This window comes from Pongo abelii, chromosome 16 (assembly GCF_028885655.2).
Source record: "Pongo abelii isolate AG06213 chromosome 16, NHGRI_mPonAbe1-v2.0_pri, whole genome shotgun sequence".
Taxonomy (NCBI): Eukaryota; Metazoa; Chordata; class Mammalia; order Primates; family Hominidae; genus Pongo; species Pongo abelii.
This window is the reverse complement of record NC_072001.2, coordinates 24877796-24894555: the sequence shown is the minus strand read 5'-3', so window position 1 is coordinate 24894555 and position 16760 is coordinate 24877796. Positions and strand designations below refer to the sequence as shown.

Here is a 16760-nt window from a genome sequence, read left to right as displayed (position 1 = left end):
TGTCTATTATGTTTTCCTACTATCGGATCCATCAGCCAGTGTTTCCCTCGACAAGCTAATGTTCTCTGGTGGATAGATGGAAACTAACAGGTTGCATGGGACCTATCTTCTTCCTGAATTATAGCTTCTTTGTTAGTAAAGGGGTGGTGGTTACCAATAACAACAACAATAAGTTGCAGGGCATTACAAGAAAATAAAATTACAGGTCACTGAAAAATTATGAGGAAAATGACATGCAAAATCCAGAAAAATTACAACTACAGATGCAAAATTGTCTTTAAAAAATAGCAAACCAAGACCAGAAATATCTATCCATATGACCAATATTATGAGCAAAGTAGTTTTATTCCAGAAATGGAAGGTTGAGTCAACATTTGAAAAGTCAGTAATTCACACATTAATAGAAAAAAATAAAAATTATATGATCAAGTAATGCAGGAAAAGCATGTGATGAAACTTAACACCCAATCATAGTTAAAACTGCATCACAAAGCAGCAACAGAAGAAAACATTCTTAAGGTTCAAAAGTACTTACAAAGAGACTCCTAAAACAAACATCATACTTTCTGTGTGAAATCTGGAAAGCTTTTTCTCTGCTACTAAGAAAAAGGCAAGGAGGTACACTGTCACCATTTCTACTCCACAGTGCACTACAGGTCCTAGCAAGTGCAATAAGTCACTAGGGGAAAAGCTGCAAGATCAGACCAGACACAAGTATAGACAATCACTTGGTTCAGACAAAGGTGACACCCCAGAAGAGTGACCAAGGACAGTCTTTTCACCCAAAGGTGCTGGCACAAAGATGCTATGGACAAAATGCCCGTGGAAAAAAAGTGACATGTGACCCCTATCTCATAACATGCATGAAAATCAAATCCAAGTGCACTATAGCTCTAAACATGAAAGTTAAGGCAATAAAACTTTTAAGGTGTAAAAGAAAATCTGGGTAAGAAAAAGATTTCTTAAGGCCCAAAATGAACAACATTAAAATAGAAACAAACTGGATTTCACGAATATTACTTCTGTTCATCAGAAAACACTTTTAAGTGACTACACAGGCCTGAGTGAGAGAAAAAGCTCCATCAGAAATAGAGCCAAAAGTTCATATCCCAAATATACAGTAACACTCACATGAATGACTAAAAAGAAAAGACAACCAGATAGAAAAATGGGCACAAAACTTGAATTGGCACTTCACAAAAGAGAATTTCCAACTGATTAATGCACATATGAAAAGGTATCAAACCTCACTAATAATCTAGAAAATGCTAATTGAAACCACAATGAGATACCAGTGTACACCCACCAGAATGGTTCAAACAGGGAGTGCTAGCAATGCTAGGTCTTGGCACAGAAGTGGAACACTGAGAACTCTCACTTTGCAGTGGAGATGAGTAGCAGCACAATCACCGCGGAAAACTGGCATTCTGTATTAAAGGCATCCTCTACAAACCAAGAGTCCCACCAAGAAACAGACAGAAAGAATGATTAAAGAAACAGATGTAAGAATGTTAACGTATTGGCAGGAGCGCTGGCTCATGCCTCTTATGTCAGCACTGTGGGAGGATCACTTGAGCCTAGGAGTTTGAGACCAGCCTGGGCAACAGAGGGAGACCGTGTCTCCACAAAAAATTTAAAAATTAGCCAGGCATGGTGGCGCATGCTTGTAGTCCCACGTAGGTGGAAGGATCTGCTTGAGCCTGGGAGGTCAAGGCTACAGTGAGCCATGATTGCACCATTGCACTCCAGCCTGGATGACACAGCAAGACTCCTGCCTCAAAAAAAAAGGTAACATATTTACTTTAACCTAAACCTGGAAACAACTTACATTTCCATCAACAAGTAGAATGAATAGGTTGTTGTATATTCAAACAAAAGTATACTACACATGGCAATAAAAATGAAAGAACTCAATAACAGGGTGAAGCTCAGAAACCAAAAGGTACATACCATCTAGTTCCACTTATATGAACTCCGAGAACAGACAGAATTAAAATGATGTTGGGTAGGGACAAGAACTTAGTATAAGACGATCAGAAGTAAGGTGGCGATGACCACACAGCCTGGGGAAGGGCACTTTTCAGAGAAATGAGTCAGAGTTTGGGAGGGTCCTGCCACCATCCAGGCTAAGGTTTGAATGGCTGTGACACAGTTCTCTCTATGATCAATTACAGCTATCTACTGGGTACTTTTGTGTATGTGTTACTTATCACAATTTCAAGAGGCTTTACAGTGAGTAAGCTGCTGATCTGATCAAATGAATGCCCCTCAACCGTATGATAGTAGAGAGACAAAATAACATTGGACTAAGCTCACTCCGTAACAAAAGGGGAAGAATGGTGCTGAAAGTATTGACTGTTTTAAAAATAAAAAACCATGTTCAATGTCCTGGGGCTGTTTTCCTCAGGACAACTGCTACCTCTTGTTTTAAGCTCCCACGTTAGGGGGATGATGGTCTAAAACACGAGAAGAAAAAAAGCCCACCCAGCTTGAGATTTCATATAAATCAAAGTTTAACCCTGATTTTGACTGATTCTGAGTCCAGGAAGCTAGAACCATAGAAAGCATGGTGACTTAGATTCAAAAACCCAAAACTCAAAACATTGAGAAGATAAGTCTCATTCCAATTTGAGATGCACTGTGCTCAGATGACTCCAGGAATTCTGCATCTCACTAACATCAAACCACCAGAGGACTCTGGAGAGTCTTCCCATATCAATTTCTGCCTCCTGAGCTGGACCACAGATAACCACCCCAACAGCACCTTCTGGAGGCACCACGATTTTGTAAAATTTCATTTCAGTACTTAACAAGGATTACTAATGGAAAAATCTTCCTTAAATATAACCGAAATATAGCCAGGCACAGTGGCTCATTCCTGTAATCCCAGCACTTTGGGAGGCAGAGGCAGGTGGATCACTTGAGGTCAGGAGTTCGAGACCATCCCGGACAACATGGTGAAACCCCATCTCTACTAAAAATACAAAAGTAAGCTGGGCATGGTGGTGTGCACCTGTGGTCCCAGCTACTCAGGAGGCTGAGGCAAGAGAATCACTTGAGCCCAGGAGGCGGAGGTTGCAGTGAGCTGAGATTATGACACTGCACTCCAGCCTGGGCAACAGAGCAAGATGTAGTGTCAAAAAAAAAAAAAAAAATATATATATATATATATATCTACACACACACACACACACACACATATATATATATACACTCATATACACACACATACACACATAAACACACATATATTTGGTTAATATATACATATGACCCAAATTTCTTCTGATTTGGATTATCTTCTTTTTTTACTTATACTACCATCAGTACAAATGGCAAATAATTGGTCTTCCTTTGTAAAGTATTCTTTCAAATTGAAAGGCAAGAATAGGTTAGACAAGGACAATACAACTTTCCTCAGTAAAAGTCCTTTAAGACGCCATACCCATTATGCCAGGCCAGGCTAACTCTTCATGATCATCCCGTTCCTTTCCTGGTGCCAGGTGGTTGAACCGATCCAGATGTTCCAACAGGCCACCCAGCAGAGGTACAGCTCCAGCCTCTTGCATGAGACCAGCATTTTTACTGAGCAGAAGCACTATAGAAACTACTAGTTCTGGAAGGAGAACACCTACATTTAAGAAATAAGAAGATTTAAATAAGTATTTATCCTATAAAAGCTATTTGTAAACTTGTTCTGTGTTCAAATTCTGCTAAGTCACAAAATAAGAAATATTTGTCCTTTAGCATATTTCTAAAGGATTATCTTATATTTTATATTGAGACAGGTATAGCTATTAAACAGAACCCTTTAAATTACAAAAATATTTTCCAAAACATCGTATTTCAATCACAGAACTATGAACTAAGAGTCTTCTATTCAGAAAATTAAATGTTTATTGATATGTTTATCATCAGGGAAAAAACACTAAAAAATAATGCTCTAACCTCAAAAAGTTAAAACATACCAGGTAATATCAGAATTTTTAAGATCCTTAAATAGGTACCTAATTTTTATTATGCTGTCAAAATAAAATTAGACAATTACATTTGACCTCATTATTGAAATGTCAATAATGGAAGTATAAATCTAAATTACCAATTACATTTAAAGTGATATGAGTCCCATACCAGCTGGCTTAACAACAGAACTGTCAGTAACTAAAAAAACAAAACGAAGGTGAAAGGGCAGGAGGCCCAGAAAATTTAGAGAGTAAATGCAGGCATGCTGATCAGCAAAGAAGACACTTTAGCTTTCATCTATCTCCTAAAATAAACATGTACACAAGCAGGAAACAAAAGGTACCAGTAAAGTCCCCTTCCACAATGCAAGCCACCTCTGCGAAGTGCCGCCAGCTGGTAGAAGCAATGCTGGCGGCCACAGGCAGTATATCTCCAATGTGCGTGCACAGGAGGGCTGTGTACTTCTTCAGCAAGGAACCAACACCCATTAGCTCTGGACCTTGAAGAAGGATTGAGAAATTTTCATTTTCACTACTAAAATTTTTCTTTGTAAACAAACTAACTGCTCCATGATGCTACTCTCATCTACACATCTTTTACCTATAATAATTTTCTCAAACAGAAGCCTGTTAACCCTTAGTCCTTGCATTCTTTCTATATCATGTGACTGGAGGGACAGGGTTTTTATGTCAAGTTTTATACCCTGCACTACGGAGTACCTAGAAATTTTGGGTGTATAAACACTAAAGTCATAATTTAACTTAAAGGTTTTTTTTTTTTAACAGACGGGGTCTCACCATGTTGCCCAGATTGGACTCGAACCCCTGGGCTCAAGTGATCCTCCTGTCTCAGCCTCCTGAGTAGTCAGAACTACAGGCATGCACTACCACACCCAGCTCTAAATTTTTAAAATTTTATATCCAGTACACAAATGTTTCCTAAAAGCTTGTAAATTATTCCCAAAAAACAAAGTTAGGTACTTTTCTGCTCCATAAAATCTTCAGTTTTTCTGTCTACATGGTTCTTTTTTTTTTTGAGATGGAGTTTCACTCTTGTCACCCAGGCTGGAATGCAATGATCTCGGCTCACTGCAACCTCCACCTCCTGGGTTCAAGCGATTCTCCTGCCTCAGCCTCCGGAGTAGCTGGGATTACAGGCACCTGCCACTACGCCCAGCTAATTTTTTGTATTTTTAGTAGAGACGGGGTTTCACTATGTTGGTCAGACTGGTCTTGAACTCCTGACCTTGTGATCCGCCCACCTCGGCCTCCCAAAGTGCTGGGATTACAGGCGTGAGCCACCACACCCAGCCTCCTACATGGTTCTTAATAGCTTTTCAGTCCTTGTGACTTTGTCTTTAAGATGGTCACCTCTTTCAAACTATCAACTCACCTACTGAAACCTGAAAGTTTCCATTACTGACAAGAGCCTAACTCTTCAGAAAGTAATTAAGTTACTTTGGGAAAAAAATAGCTACAAAAGTACTAATGGAAGCAGCAGACCTTTCCATCCTTGACAGAGAAAGCCTCATGATGGAGGGCCAGCCGCTGCCCTGGATGCTGAAGGAGGGGAACCATTCCCTCGACAGTGCACAGCACTGAGCACTTACACACCATTCTATTCTGATCCTCACAGGCTGCCTCAGGGATTATCCCAAGTCTGCAGGTGAGAAGTCTTTGGCCCCATTAGACTTGGTCTAATGTCTAAACTATTAAGCAGAGCTGTAACTGAAACCCAGGCTTTCTCCAACAGTTCTTCCCATTCCACCCAGCTGGCTCCCCCATGTGACATATGAATAGGATGTCACTGTTTACTTCCTACATCATGCCAGTCTCCAGCATTCCATAGCACATGGAACAAATCTGATAAATCTTTGGTAAGACTAAACTGAACATACAGGGTGTCATTACTGATGTCTAAAGAATTTAAATATTAAGGCAACAAAATTAAAAATATTAACGAGGCTATTATAGAAAGGTCTGACTCAATAAAGTGGATGCAAAATGAAGCCCCAAAATTGGTGCATTTAGTAGTATAACAACTACACATCTGGGCATATAGGATAGACACGTCCAAAAGCCTAAATTAACGAGCCCCGATCACATACAAGACACTTTCACATTTTAAGCAACTTACTAGAAATATCTGAGGTCTGACCAATACTTTCTCCTGGATAAAGTTTACTAATAAGCAAACGTTGAAAACGCAGTAACAAATCCAATGAAGCAGATCTTTCACGACTGTGTTGCTCAAAGTCCAGACATGATGAAATCCGACGGGCAACATCTTTCAATCTGGCTACAGTCTGAGAAGCAATGTTTCTATACAGGAAAGAAGAGGATTACAAAATTAAACAAGATATTTCTATTAAAAAGAAAAAGGGATGGGGTAAATCACGACAAACTAGTATCACAAACACAGATCATACGTGATGACCTGCAGCTGGCTTCCCTCCCCAAATGTGTCCAATAAGCGCAACCTCAGCCAAAACAGAGCAGAAGGGTACGGAAGACTCAAAAAAGATAATGATGCCCTCTTGCTTCACTAATGTGCACCTATGGAGCTGCGTGCAGTGGTCCAAACTGCAGAGGATCTTGCTTCCAAAGGAATACTTCCGCATTCCCAATGTCTAAGGAATGTAAACATTAAGACAACGAAATTTAAAATATTGATGAGGCTAATATAGAAATATCTAACCCTCTAGAAAGAAAAAACACAGTGTCATTATTTTTTGTCCAAAGCTGCATTTCAAACAGCAATGCGATACTACTCTTCAAGACAAGACTCGCCTGCATTGCTGCATCTGCCTTGCAAGTCCACCTTGAGCCCTTACTCGCAAGCAGCACTGGGGTGGGCCATGCAGCAGGTGCCGAGGGCTCAAGGAGTCCAGGAAGGAAGACCAAAGCAGGTGCCCAAAGAGCACGGCAGCGAAGAAAGTAGAAGAGGCTCCAGTTCCAACACTGTGATGTGACTTGAGCCATGAGCCATGGGAGATGAGAAGCGAAGAGAAGAAACATACGTTCCCAGAAGGTAAAGTTAGGAGAGCCGTGAATGTTTCTGGTTCCTCAGCAGAACACCAAGAAACAAGGGCAGGAGAACAAGACAAGGAAGCAAGGGAGAGACAGTGCAGGTAATGGAATGTCAGGCTGTGGGACCAGAGTCTGCAATGCCAACCCACCAAGGTTATGATAGGAAAATAACACCTGTGTGTTTAAGGAAAGTAACTCTTTTTTTTGAGACGGAGTCTAGCTTTGTTGCCAGACTGGAGTGCAGTGACACGATCTCAGCTCACTGCAACCTCCGCCTCCTGGGTTAAAGCGATTCTCCTGCCTCAGCCTCCCGAGTAGCTGGGAATTACAGGCACACGCCACCATGCCCAGCTAACTTTTTTTTTTTTTTTTAAGTAGAGACGGGCTTTCACTATGTTACCCAGGATGGTCTCGATTTCCTGACCTCATGACTCGCCCGCCTCAGCCTCCCAAAGTGCTAAGATTACAGGCGTGAGTGAACACGCCTGGCCTAAGGAAAGTAACTCTTATGTCAGTGTGAAAGCAAATCAGACAGGACATGGGAACACGGAGGGCAGGAGAGCCCAACCAGGGCCTGGTTCCAGACCCAACCCACCCACCCCGTTGAGCCAGGAGCACAAGTGGCTCTCTGCACAACACCAAGAGCAAGGACATGCTTTCAGCTCCACTTTAACTCAGGTTCCTAATGTGACAGCAGGCTTGTCAATCCCACTTGCCCCCGTGGCTCGCACCAGAAAACCACCAGCAGTGTGAGTAAGGACAGAAGCAGGAGACAGAGGAGCCAGGGTTTGGGAATCCCACAGCAACCCACAGGCCCTCATCACACACAGCAAGGATGTGCCCTCACTGGGCTCACCACCACCACCAGACATCACCTTCACTACCTGATAACCTGCCTGGGTAACACCACTGTAACACAAGAAACAGGTCTAGAATCTAGCATGTATGCTATACCTGAAGGAGCAAAAGACGGTAATAAAATACAATAAAACTTTTAGTTTATTTATTTAATATAAAATTTAGAGCCATAATCAAAACGTGTAATTCTGTTGGGGTTCACTACTTATGAAAGCTTCACAGCGCTCTATTTTCAAATGTAAATGGTATTCCGTGGCTCCTCGCCAGCAGGTAAACAACGATTTACTCTGAAATGCTTTTCACGGCATATTTTTGTCAAGCAGTGATTTCTTCAACCCACGTTTTCTAAGGGAAAAAAGGACATGAAATGTCTCCAAAAGTCTCTTACAATCTTTAGATAAACTACTGTTCAACAACTGCATCCTCCAAGTCAACACATCAAGAATCCTTCGATCACAAACATTTAAGGTGAGAAAACAGTGTCTATCCATGCAGGAGAGGGACACGTTATCCATGCTTTTGAAGACAGCCTGGACTATCGGCTACTGAAAAGCTGTGAATGCATTTTTCTTTTTATACTTTCCAAAATTTTTGTGAGGTGATAACTATGTTTGTGTCTATTCTTTTTATTTTGTATTTTTTAAGTACGTACATCCTTATTATAAATCTGCTGTAGAACCAATGTCCCATACAGGACCCCACATGCCACAGGAACCAAAAAGTCACATGCAGCGAAGATGAAGACACAGCAGACAACCTGTGTGGACACCAGAGAGCCACCTGCCCAGGACACCAATGGAGCTACAGGTGCAATTCAAAATGTTCTTAGTCGTATTAATAAACGTGGCCAGGTGCAGTGGCTCACACCTGTAATCCCAACACTTTTGGAGGCCAAGGCGGGCAGATTACCTCAGGTTGGGAGTTCAAGACCACCCTAGCCAACATGGGGAAACCCCATCTCTACTAAAAATACAAAAATTAGTCAGGTATGGTGGCATGCACCTGTAGTCCCAGCCACTCAGGAGGCTGAGGCAGGAGAATCATTTGAACCCAGGAGGCAGAGGCTGCAATGAGCTGAGATCGTGCCACTGCACTCCAGTCTGGGCAACAGAATGAGGCTCCATCTCAGGGGAAAAAAAAAATTGTCCTTAGTCACATTAATAAAAGTTAAAAAAAAAAAAACAAAAAAACACATAAAACTAATTTTAATAATGGTCAGGCGTGGTGGCTCACGCCTGCAATCCCAGCACTTTGGGAGGCCAAGGCAGGCAGATTACTTGAGGTCAGGAGTTTAAGACCAGCCTGGCCAACATGGTGAAACCCTATCTCTACAAAAATACAAAAATCAGCAAGGCGTGGTGGTGTACACCTGTGGTCCCAGCTGCTCGGGAGGTTGAGGCAGGAGAATCACTTGAAGCCAAGAGGCAGAGGCTACAGTGAGCCAAGATTATGCCACCACACTCCGGCCTGGGCAACAGAGCAAGACTCCATCTCAAAAAATAAAAATAATTTTAATAATGTATCATACTTATCCCAACAGATTGAAAATATTACCATTTCAACATGATATCACTATAAGAAAAATTATTGAGATATTTTACATAGGTTATTCATATTAAGTCTTTGAAAACCATCAGGGTAGCTTACATATGTAGCACATTTCAATTTGGACAGTGAAATTTGCACTGAAAATATCTGATCTGCCCTTAGACTCATAAATACACAGTTGATGAAGTAGACTCACATGGCCAAGTGATTCTAAACATACTTAAATGCTTCCTAATAACGGAATCAAGTTTTTAAACCTGCATTTTAATTAATAAAAATTAAACAGATAAAATATTCAGTGTTTCAGCTATGATGGATACACTTCAAGTGCTGATCAGCAAACTGTGTTGAGCGTAGCCAGACGGGCCAGGGCAGGCTACACAGCTGCAGCTCAAACAGCACAGCTGCAGGTCAAACAGGCCAGTCTCTCCGCACACGGGAACAGTCTGAGCAAGCAGGAGACAGGGAAAACGGGCACTGCCCTCGTGAGAACAAAGGACCCACAACAGTAACCCTGCACTCACCCCCTGCCAAAGACACCAACGGCCCATGAAGCAGCCTCCTCAGAAAAGGGAGGGGCATTCAAGAACTTAGAAAAGCACCACTGGAAAAATGCTCACTTTAAAACTTTGCATGTAACTTTACATTTTAATTACAAAGGTTTTAACATCCATATTCTTATTCTTAATTAACTCCATGAAAGTAAACACGGCTTTTATTCTTATTCCTACAGTTACTGTGTTGGAAGTTCATCTATGTGAACAACTGTTGCAACTGAAATTTTATGAGAACAAATTCCAAGCTCTTTCCATTAACACAAACTATATGAAGTTTAGTTCTCTTTATTTCCATTGGTTAAAGACCAGAATGTGTGAAATATGCATTGTCAGATTAGAAAAACAAAACAAACATCAGAAAAAGGTTTTGCAAAATAGAATTTACTAAAATCTATGATAGAAACTAGCTCTACAACTTCCTGTTTCAAAATTTCACTGTGTGTCCACTAAGTTCGTTTTTCTGGTTGTGGACAACAGGCCCACCGCGCGCCACAGGCCCACCCCATGCCACAGGCCCACCCCCACCACAGACCCACCATGGCCCCATGAACAGGCCAGCTGAGAGCTGCGGCCACTGCCCAGGGCTCCCTGCTCTGTGCTCGGCTGCCTGATCCAACCTGCCAGTGCTTTGCTTTCTCTACGTGTAGAAACTAAAACCAGGAGCCCAAGTTTACAAAAAGCAGATTTTTATTACATAGAGGTACAAATGTGTTTCACTTTCTAATAAATCTCTTTCACAAATCACCTTGCTTTTTTGCTCTTCTTGAGTGACCATTTTTACACAACACTGTCTGACCGTTTTGGCTTCTGCCAAGGTTAGCCTCTGTTCACAGGCTATCTGACTTCTTCTTCCCACCTCCTCCTAGTCTGGCCTTCCAAAATAATGCTCACCATTCTTTCACATTGACTTTAGTTTTGAAAAGAAAAGTTACCTTACAAAGTAGTATGTATAACTCTGCAATATGTAAAGTGAGGCAATGATAGAACCAGTTTTAAAAATAACCTTCCATGATGATTTTCATTTGCATCCACCTGCTTATTAGTAGGTAAGAATCTTTTTACTTGTTTACTGCACACCCCAATTTCTCTTCAGTGAAAAACTTTTGAGTATCATCATACCCTCCAACTTCTCCTCTCACCTATATTTAAAAGGGTTTGCTCTTTATCCTAACATCTATACTAGGTAATTTTCAGAATATTCCTTCAACCACCAAACAAATTTTTGAGATCCTTGTGCTAGATTTCACTATCTTAATATGAAAACCAATAATCACCTACTAAAATATAATACAGGCCGGGAACAGTGGCTCACGCCTGAAATCCCAACACTTTCAGAGGCCAAGGCGGGTAGATCACCTGAGGTCAGGAATTTGAGACCAGCCTGACCAATATTTCGAAACCCCATCTCTACTAAAAATAAAAAAATCAGCCAGGTGTGGTTGCAGACGCCTGCAGTCCCAGCTACTCGGGAGGCTGAGGCAGGAGAATTGCTAGAACCCAGGAGGCAGAGGTTGCAGTGAGCCAACATCATGACACTGCACTCCAGCCTGGGCAACAGAGCGAGATTCCGTCTTAAAAAATAAATATTAAAAAAAAATAATAAGTAAATAAATAGGCCGGGAGTGGTGGCTGACGCCTGTAATCCCAACACTTTGGGAGGCCAAGGCAGGCAGATCACCTGAGGTCAGGAGTTCAAGACAAGCCTGACCACCATGAATAAACCCTGTCTCTACTAAAACTACAAGATTAGTCGGGCATGGTGGCACACGCCTGTAATCCCAGCTGTGCGAGAGGCTGAGGCAAGAGATTCACTTGAACCTGGGAGGCGGAGCTTGCAGTGAGCCAAGATCGCGCCATTGCACTCCAGCCTGGGCAACAAGAGCGAACTCTGTCACACACACACAAAAAAAAGTAAATAAATAACATACAATACAATACAGCTACTACGATTTACCTAAGAAGCTGTTGTATGAGCTGAACCAGAGGCAAACACTGTTTGCCAGAAGACTCACAGATCCCTGTATTAATAAGGTCTTTATCCAATGGAGTCCTGCTTCTATGAAATGTTGAGGCATTTGCTTCCTGTTCATCAATTTCTTTTTCCTTCTGTGCTTCTTTTTTGGCTTCAATATCCTGTAATTCATAAACAGAAATTGTTTACAAGTGATCTCATTACCAGGTGTGAAGACACACGGGCTGGCTGAGCCCTGACCCCAGTGCCAAGCTATCCCAGCCTCTGTGGCTAACGCACACACCTACCCACAGGCCCCCACCTGCCCTGTTGGAAACCCTAACTCAGTTGTGCGGTTCCAAACAGTGTCTTCTTTTTACAGAATCAAGGTCCAGGCTGCCTCTGCTGATGCTCTCCAGCCTCCTTCTGTGAAGTCCCTAAAATCCTTAACCCTGCTACTGGCTCTCACAAAACCCAATGTGATCTGCCCCACACACGCAGCATCCAGCTGCTTTGTAAGGACAAGAAGAAGCTGGAATTCTCACACACACTGGTTCAAATGTAAATGGCAAAGCCACTTGGGAAAACTATGAACACACACCTGCTCCAGTACCTAACAAATTCCACTCCAAGTGTTTACCCAAAAGGAGAACATATGTTCACTAAAGTACTTGTACACAGCACAATCGTGGCAGCTCTACATGGCCAAAAACCAGAAAGCCTGGACGCAGTGGCTCACGCTTGTAATCCCAACACTTTGGGAGGCCAAGGTGGGGGGATCACTGGAGCTCAGGAGTTCGAGACCAGCCTCTGCAATACAGTGAAACCTTGTGTCTACAAAAAAAATCAAAAAACTAGCCAGGCATGGTGACATGTCTGTGGTCCCTGCAACACAGGAGGCTGAGATGGGAGGATCATTCGAGCCTAGGAGGACAAGGCTGCAGTGAGCCAACATCAGGTCACTGCATCCAGCCTGGGTGACAGAGCAAGACCTTGTCTCAAAAAAAAAGACAACAAAAACCAAAAGCTATTACATGTCCTTCAATAGGAGAATGAACTAACAGTACTACACCTACAAAATGGAATACTTCCCAATAATAAAAACAAAGTCACAATACACACAACAGTGAGTGAATCTGAAAATCATTCTCCAAGGCAAAACAGGAAAGAGTGCATACTATACAGTTATATTGCTGCGACACTCAGAGCAGGCAAAATGAATCTAATCTCAGGGCAGGGGAGTATCCTGGCTGCAAGTGCCAAGGGCACAGGGATCTTTCCAGGTGACGGGAATGGTCTACATGATGAACAGGTTACCTGTTAACTTCACTGAAACAGAAAACCTGTAGTATTTTATCAGAACTAAATCATTTCTCAATAATTTTGTAAATTAGCACATAAAAGAATTTTAATTTAAAAAATACTTGGATATGATAAAAGTTTAGCATTTTACTGTCTTCAGTTATTCTTCACATGTGTGACTGTGGTATTTCCGATCTCAGCGCACCACCAGGTCATGTGTGCCTCCAAAGCCATACCTGGATCTCTGCAGTAATGGCTGCGTGTAAGGCTGACTCCAACCCTCCATCAGCCATCAAGCTGCCCACCAGAAGATCAATCATGAATCGACGACCTGGACTTATGTTCACTTCATTGCCTGAAACTGAAATAGAAAGTGTGTGGCAATTGGAGTGAAACGCCATCCCCTCCCAGCACCCTGACCCATGCCCTCTCCTGTTCCTTCCCCGAGCCCACCTGCACAGGGCAGGAGAGCAGAGAGTGCCCGGGCCCGCTCCTCCGCGGTGGGCAGCAGCACAGACCAGCCACTCTGCAGCACGGCCTGGGCGGCTGACTGCACGGTGCTCAGCACGCCCGCACTGCTGGCCAGGGTCACGATCGTCTGCTTCAGGCTGTTCAGGAGGACGCTGCCCAGACCTAAACCAAGGAATTCCGGGTCAACCTGGTGACTAATGGCAGCATGCAACTGAAAGGAGAAAAACAGTTTTCACTTAGAACCCCTAAAAATGAGTGAATTTCAAAGTCTTATTAAACACTGAATAAAACTCAATTTCAAGTACTATTTAAAATAGACAATTTCTCAGTTTACGTATTTTTAAAAACTGGACTAAAAAAACTCTTACCCACAATAGTTGAGGTGTTTGCTAGAGGAATCTTTTTAACCCCACTATGAACATGTATATGGAAAGCTCAAAATCAGCAGAAGAGCTAAACAACTAGCAACAGCAACCTCCACCCCGCACCAACAATCTGCACCAAACACAGAAATAACGGCTACAACTCAATCAAAAAAGCTGCCACAGGTGCAATCTTGGCACACTGCATGCTCTGCCTCCCCAGTTCATGCCATTTTCCTGACTCAGCCTCCCGAGTAGCTGGAACTACAGGCACCCGCCACCACACCTGGCTAATTTTTTGTATTTTTAGTAGAGACGGGGTTTCACCATGTTAGCCAGGATGGTCTCGATCTCCTGACCTCGTGATCCACCCGCCCAGGCCTCCCAAAAGTGCTGGGATTACAGGCGTGAGCCACCGCGTCCGGCCCAGATCATGTTTTTTAAGCCTCGCATCCATTATTAGTGCATTACAATCTTACTTTAAAATATTTCAACAAACAGGCTAAAACCCATGCCCTTCAAAATACATAAACCTTCTTACAAATCCCTAAGACACTTATAAAAGGAGGAAGAAGAAGGGAAATCATGAATACCTGAAGTCGTAGAAGATTCAGCGTTGCCACGGCCACACACTCTTTCTCCTGGGGCGGGGGCCAGTCCGCGGAACCGTCCATCCCCTCACTCACCTGCCGCAGCAGGAGATCCAGCTGCTCAAAAGTCATTGAGCAAATGTCCACCACAAAAGGGACACGGAGGCCAATGGACCACTCAGAACATGATGACCAAGCAAAGCTCTAAGAGGAAACGCAACAATCTAAAATGAATCTCCAAATGCAGCTGCTGGTCTGTTCCACAGGAGTCACCAGCGTGTGTGATGGAGCTGCCTTATATTATTATCTATCATCCCTCAAACCGCCCAGTCCAAAGGCATTCATGGGTGTCTAGCTCACACACTATCAGCTTCCAATTTTCACACCCATTTCACTAGCCCCATCTCATTTGGCCATACCTAAAAAAGTAAAAGCATTTTTAACAATCTTTTCACTCTCAAAAGGATTAATGCACATTAATGGATGGCAGTGAGGATCTCCATCCACTTGAAGTGGTATAATAGCAACTCTAACTAGACAACGAATTGTTAGATGCATATGACACACACACACAACCTTTCACAGTGAAAGAACAAGTAATCGGCAAAGATCTAAGAGAACTGTGGAACACTATCAATAAACTGGATCTAATTTATAGAACATTTCACCCAACAACAGCAAAATACATATACTTTTTTTTTTGAGACGGAGTCTCTGTCACCCAGACTGGTGCCTCAGCCTCCCGAGTAGCTGGGACTACAAGTGCCTGCCACCAAGCCTGGCTAATTTTTTTTTTTTTGTATTTTCAGTAGAGACAGGGTTTCACGGTGTTAGTCAGGATAGTCTCCATCACCTGACCTCGTGATCCACCCGCCTCAGCCTCCCAAAGTGCTGGAATTACAAGCGTGAGCCACCGCACCTGGCCATACATATACTTTTTAAGCACATACAGAATGTTCACTAAGAGAGAACATATCCTGAGACATAAAACAAATCTTAACAATTTAAAAGAAATGAAATCATATACAGTTTGTTCTCCAGTCACAATGGTATTAAACTAGAAATCATGAACAGAACAATCTACAAACACTTCAAAATTAAACAACATATTAATAATCCATGGGTCAGGCCGGGCGCAGTGGCTCACACCTGTAATCCCAACACTTTGGGAGGCCAAGGCGGGGGGGGGGGGATCACCTGAGGTCAGGATTTCAAGACAACCTGGCCAACATGGAGAAACCCCATCTCTACTGAAAATACAAAAAAATTAGCCGAGCATGCTGGTGCGTGCCGGTAGTCCCAGCTAATCAGGAGGCTGAGCCAGGAGAATTGTTTGAACCCGGGAGACAGAGGTTGCAGTGAGCTGAGATCATGTCATTGCACTCCGGCCTGGGCAGTAAGAGCAAAACTCCATCTCAAAAAAATAATAATCATCATCATCCATGGGTCAAAAAAACAATTCTCAAGAGAAATTAGAAAATATTTTGAACATAAATGAAAATGCACCAAAATTTGTAGGTTTAATTAAAGCACTGCTAAACAGGAACATTTATAGCATCAAATCATTATATATTACAAAAAAAGATAGGTCTAAATCAGCAATCTAAGTTTCCACCTTAAGAAACTAGAAAAAGAACGAAGTGAACGCAAAACATGCCAAAGGGACAAATGACAAGATAAAAGCATAAATCAATGAGATTGAAAGCAAAACAAAAGGGAAAAATTAATGATACCAAAAGATTGTTCTTTGAAAAGATCAACAAAATTGAAAAACTCTAGCAAAACTGACAAAGAAAAAAACAGAAAACATACAAATTATCAGAATCAGGAATGAATGAAGGGACATCACCGCAGGCCCCACAGACTTCAGACAGCAAAAGAATACTAAGGAAAACTTGATGCGTAAAAATCAGACAACGAAGAAGAAGTAAAGCACGTCTGAGGGCCAAAAATCAGGAAAATCCTCCTAGAAACAAACAGGTCACCTGAATACTTCTATATCTGTTAACGAAATTGAAGTTGCAAAATCTTTTTTTTGTTTTTGTTTTTTTGAGATGGAGTTTCGCTCTTGTTGCTCAAGCTGGAGTACAATGGCACCATCCCGGCTCACTGCAATTTCCGCCTCCCGG

General features: G+C 42.3%; 1 protein-coding gene across 19 annotated transcripts in view; it reads right to left on the bottom strand.

Annotated features, from left to right (window-relative positions):
* Nucleotides 1–16760, bottom strand: part of HERC2 (HECT and RLD domain containing E3 ubiquitin protein ligase 2) — a 299653-nt gene that overhangs the window by 133167 nt on the left and 149726 nt on the right. For all 19 annotated transcript variants that reach the window (XM_063716530.1, XM_063716528.1, XM_063716533.1 and 16 more), the window contains 7 exons: nucleotides 14635–14835; nucleotides 13662–13890; nucleotides 13445–13569; nucleotides 11910–12088; nucleotides 6100–6284; nucleotides 4307–4462; nucleotides 3446–3631 (listed from right to left, as the gene is read on the bottom strand). In XM_063716530.1, the coding sequence (XP_063572600.1) occupies nucleotides 3446–3631; nucleotides 4307–4462; nucleotides 6100–6284; nucleotides 11910–12088; nucleotides 13445–13569; nucleotides 13662–13890; nucleotides 14635–14835 (1261 nt within the window). The remainder of the gene's footprint in view (nucleotides 1–3445; nucleotides 3632–4306; nucleotides 4463–6099; nucleotides 6285–11909; nucleotides 12089–13444; nucleotides 13570–13661; nucleotides 13891–14634; nucleotides 14836–16760) is intronic.